The sequence below is a fragment of the Monopterus albus genome, unplaced genomic scaffold, assembly GCF_001952655.1.
Source record: "Monopterus albus unplaced genomic scaffold, M_albus_1.0 scaffold1182.1, whole genome shotgun sequence".
In the NCBI taxonomy this organism is placed as follows: domain Eukaryota; kingdom Metazoa; phylum Chordata; class Actinopteri; order Synbranchiformes; family Synbranchidae; genus Monopterus; species Monopterus albus.
Genome location: NW_018129060.1, coordinates 1 through 4129, shown reverse-complemented (window position 1 = coordinate 4129; position 4129 = coordinate 1). Strand labels below are relative to the sequence as shown.

General features: G+C 53.5%; 1 protein-coding gene across 1 annotated transcript; it reads left to right on the top strand.

The window, feature by feature from the left end:
• Positions 1-2108: 2108 nt before the first annotated feature.
• On the top strand, positions 2109-4068 carry LOC109953744 (loricrin-like; the record flags this gene model as incomplete). Its single annotated transcript, XM_020589210.1, has 1 exon — positions 2109-4068. A coding segment is annotated over exon 1 (1960 nt), but the record flags the coding sequence as incomplete, so codon positions are not given.
• Positions 4069-4129: the final 61 nt, after the last annotated feature.

Sequence of the window (4129 nt, the reverse complement as noted above, 5' to 3'; positions counted from 1 at the left end):
AAGTGTGTTGCTTATGTTCAGTCTACTCCGTTGTTTTGTTTGCTTCACACAGATAGGATGTCGGAAATGGCAACAGGGTTTTCAGTGCTGTGGTGGCGATCTCAGGGTATTCTGTCATGACTTTAATCCAGAACACCGACAGAGTTGTTGTCTCGAACATACTTTTAAGGCCGTCGTCATTTGCGATCTCCAGCAGTTGATCTTCTTCTTGCACAGACCTGCTGGATTCACCTGGTTTGTTGACAAATGGGTTGCGGATCCATTCCTTGGCAGTTCGTGGGTCCTTTGTGGCTGGGGAGTAGCGCTCGAACTCTTTTAAAAGCAAAGACAGGTGATCGTGCACCAGCTGGGAGAATGAAGGCTCTGGCTCAGTCTCACCCAAAATCCCCGCTAATGTTTGAAACATGTCCAAAATGCCTCTGTTGACGCGCCGTCCCCACAAATCCAGTTTGGCTTTAAATGCAGCTACTTTATCTGTCAACTTGAAGACAGTTGTCATTTTCCCCTGAAGTGACAGATTGAGTTCATTGAGCAGGCTGAATATGTCGCACAAGTAAGCCAGTTTTGGCGCTCAAGTGACCGAGATGTAACCGAGAGAATGCGGTCATTTTTCAAAATAAAAGATCGTTCAGACTCAGATAATAAATAAAACGGAAATAATTAATAATTTCTTGTACGGCCCGGTACCAATTGATCCACGGACCGGTACCGGTCCGCGGCCCGGGGGTTGGGGACCACTGATGTAGGTTACATACCAGTTCGTTTCTTCTCTGCGCTCATCAAAGTCAATGATGGGTTCCCGTACCGAAATCAAATCCGTATTCACATTTTAAAAAAATGCATTTCCAGTTTTATATTGACTCAAAGTGACATTGCCAAACACCAATTTTTCAATTTGGAGAAGGACTATATTTTGAATTAATGAGGGTGGCTTTCAACCCAGTATGAGAAAGGAAAAATATCTTTATTTTTACAAATGAATGTGTTATGTGATTAAGACATTATTATTGACTTTTTGTTCATATTCTATTTAATATGGCAGCATTACTGTTCAATATGGACAACTGAGTTATAGTTTGATAGTTTCATATAGTAGCAATTATTGAGTTGTCACTTTCTTTTTCTTTTTGACCTATTTCTCGGATTGCCTCTAATTCTACACAGTGTTACTGATGCTTTTTTTTTTTCAGTAAAGGTAGAAAAAATTAAGTTGTCAGCTGTCTTAATGTTATGTTATTACTTCCAGCTGATTTAAAAACATCCTCATCTTCTTTCCTCTGTAGTAATGATAAGAACCTCTGCAGTAAAGCAGTCATAAGTGGGGTGAGAGCCCTCTCCAAAAACGATTTGGAGGCCGAGGTTCAGAGATCCAGATGTGGCCTTCACCCTCTACAGAGCACTCAGAGTCCTGTGTTACCTCAGTCAAACCCACAGAGCTTATCACCAGTGCTGAGCAGGACCTGTTTGCCAGTTGAGCAACACAGTCAAAACAGAACAGGATTTTCTGTTGGACTTGCAGAGAAGGGTGAGCCAGGGATTAATGTGTTCTTCATGCAAAACAGGAAATTACTCAGCATACTGCCATCATAGTGCAGAGTTGAGTTTGAGGGGCTGGTGGTGTGAGTTGGAGGAGGGGGAGAGGAGGGTGGAGTTGGAGGAGGGGGAGAGGAGGGTGGAGTTGGAGTTGATGCCATCAGCTACTTCTTAACATTCTTAGATCCAGACTGAAATCCTGTGGAGGCACGGCACTGTAGTGGTGGGTCCTAAGCTCTGGAATAGCATTCTTATGGATGTTAGATCCTCTCTGGATCAAAGCATTTTTAGATGTCCTTATAAGACCTATTTATTTGCACAAGTACTTAAATCCAGCCACAGTTAGGTTGGTGTTGGCATACAAGTATTTCAAAGATTTTTTTTATTATAATGTTTATAATCATCTAAATAAGCCCAACAAGATCAAGTAACCAATCTAGTTGGCTTGGCCTAAGATAACTCTGAAAAAGTTATTAGATTTATTAAAGAAAACTATAAACTTTTATAAAGATTTAAATGCAGCCTTCTATACACACCACTTTACCCTCTTGGTGGTGGAATTGGAGGAGGGGGAGATGAGGGTGGAGCTGAAGGAGAGGGAGCGGCCCCCTGTAGCTGGTGGAGCAGGGGGCGCCGGTGTTGGTGGAGCACGGGGCTTCCGTGTTGGTGGAGCAGGGGGCTCCAGTGTTGGTGGAGCACGGGGCTTCCGTGTTGGTGGAGCAGGGGGCTCCAGTGTTGGTGGAGCACGGGGCTTCCGTGTTGGTGGAGCAGGGGGCTCCAGTGTTGGTGGAGCACGGGGCTTCCGTGTTGGTGGAGCAGGGGGCTCCAGTGTTGGTGGAGCACGGGGCTTCCGTGTTGGTGGAGCAGGGGGCTCCAGTGTTGGTGGAGCACGGGGCTTCCGTGTTGGTGGAGCAGGGGGCTCCAGTGTTGGTGGAGCACGGGGCTTCCGTGTTGGTGGAGCAGGGGGCTCCAGTGTTGGTGGAGCACGGGGCTTCCGTGTTGGTGGAGCAGGGGGCTCCAGTGTTGGTGGAGCACGGGGCTTCCGTGTTGGTGGAGCAGGGGGCTCCAGTGTTGGTGGAGCACGGGGCTTCCGTGTTGGTGGAGCAGGGGGCTCCAGTGTTGGTGGAGCACGGGGCTTCCGTGTTGGTGGAGCAGGGGGCTCCAGTGTTGGTGGAGCACGGGGCTTCCGTGTTGGTGGAGCAGGGGGCTCCAGTGTTGGTGGAGCACGGGGCTTCCGTGTTGGTGGAGCAGGGGGCTCCAGTGTTGGTGGAGCACGGGGCTTCCGTGTTGGTGGAGCAGGGGGCTCCAGTGTTGGTGGAGCACGGGGCTTCCGTGTTGGTGGAGCAGGGGGCTCCAGTGTTGGTGGAGCACGGGGCTTCCGTGTTGGTGGAGCAGGGGGCTCCAGTGTTGGTGGAGCACGGGGCTTCCGTGTTGGTGGAGCAGGGGGCTCCAGTGTTGGTGGAGCACGGGGCTTCCGTGTTGGTGGAGCAGGGGGCTCCAGTGTTGGTGGAGCACGGGGCTTCCGTGTTGGTGGAGCAGGGGGCTCCAGTGTTGGTGGAGCACGGGGCTTCCGTGTTGGTGGAGCAGGGGGCTCCAGTGTTGGTGGAGCACGGGGCTTCCGTGTTGGTGGAGCAGGGGGCTCCAGTGTTGGTGGAGCACGGGGCTTCCGTGTTGGTGGAGCAGGGGGCTCCAGTGTTGGTGGAGCACGGGGCTTCCGTGTTGGTGGAGCAGGGGGCTCCAGTGTTGGTGGAGCACGGGGCTTCCGTGTTGGTGGAGCAGGGGGCTCCAGTGTTGGTGGAGCACGGGGCTTCCGTGTTGGTGGAGCAGGGGGCTCCAGTGTTGGTGGAGCACGGGGCTTCCGTGTTGGTGGAGCAGGGGGCTCCAGTGTTGGTGGAGCACGGGGCTTCCGTGTTGGTGGAGCAGGGGGCTCCAGTGTTGGTGGAGCACGGGGCTTCCGTGTTGGTGGAGCAGGGGGCTCCAGTGTTGGTGGAGCACGGGGCTTCCGTGTTGGTGGAGCAGGGGGCTCCAGTGTTGGTGGAGCACGGGGCTTCCGTGTTGGTGGAGCAGGGGGCTCCAGTGTTGGTGGAGCACGGGGCTTCCGTGTTGGTGGAGCAGGGGGCTCCAGTGTTGGTGGAGCACGGGGCTTCCGTGTTGGTGGAGCAGGGGGCTCCAGTGTTGGTGGAGCACGGGGCTTCCGTGTTGGTGGAGCAGGGGGCTCCAGTGTTGGTGGAGCACGGGGCTTCCGTGTTGGTGGAGCAGGGGGCTCCAGTGTTGGTGGAGCACGGGGCTTCCGTGTTGGTGGAGCAGGGGGCTCCAGTGTTGGTGGAGCACGGGGCTTCCGTGTTGGTGGAGCAGGGGGCTCCAGTGTTGGTGGAGCACGGGGCTTCCGTGTTGGTGGAGCAGGGGGCGGTGCTGTTGATGCGGTGGAGCATGCTGGTACTGCGTCCTCCTCCACAAATACAGGAGGGGGTGGTGAAGGTGTAGCAGGGGGCGGTGCTGTTGGTGTGGGTGCTGTTGGTGCGGTGGAGCATGCTGGTACTGCCTCCTCCTCCACATATACCCACCTTATGTATCCTGGGAGGAAACAAGAGATGAG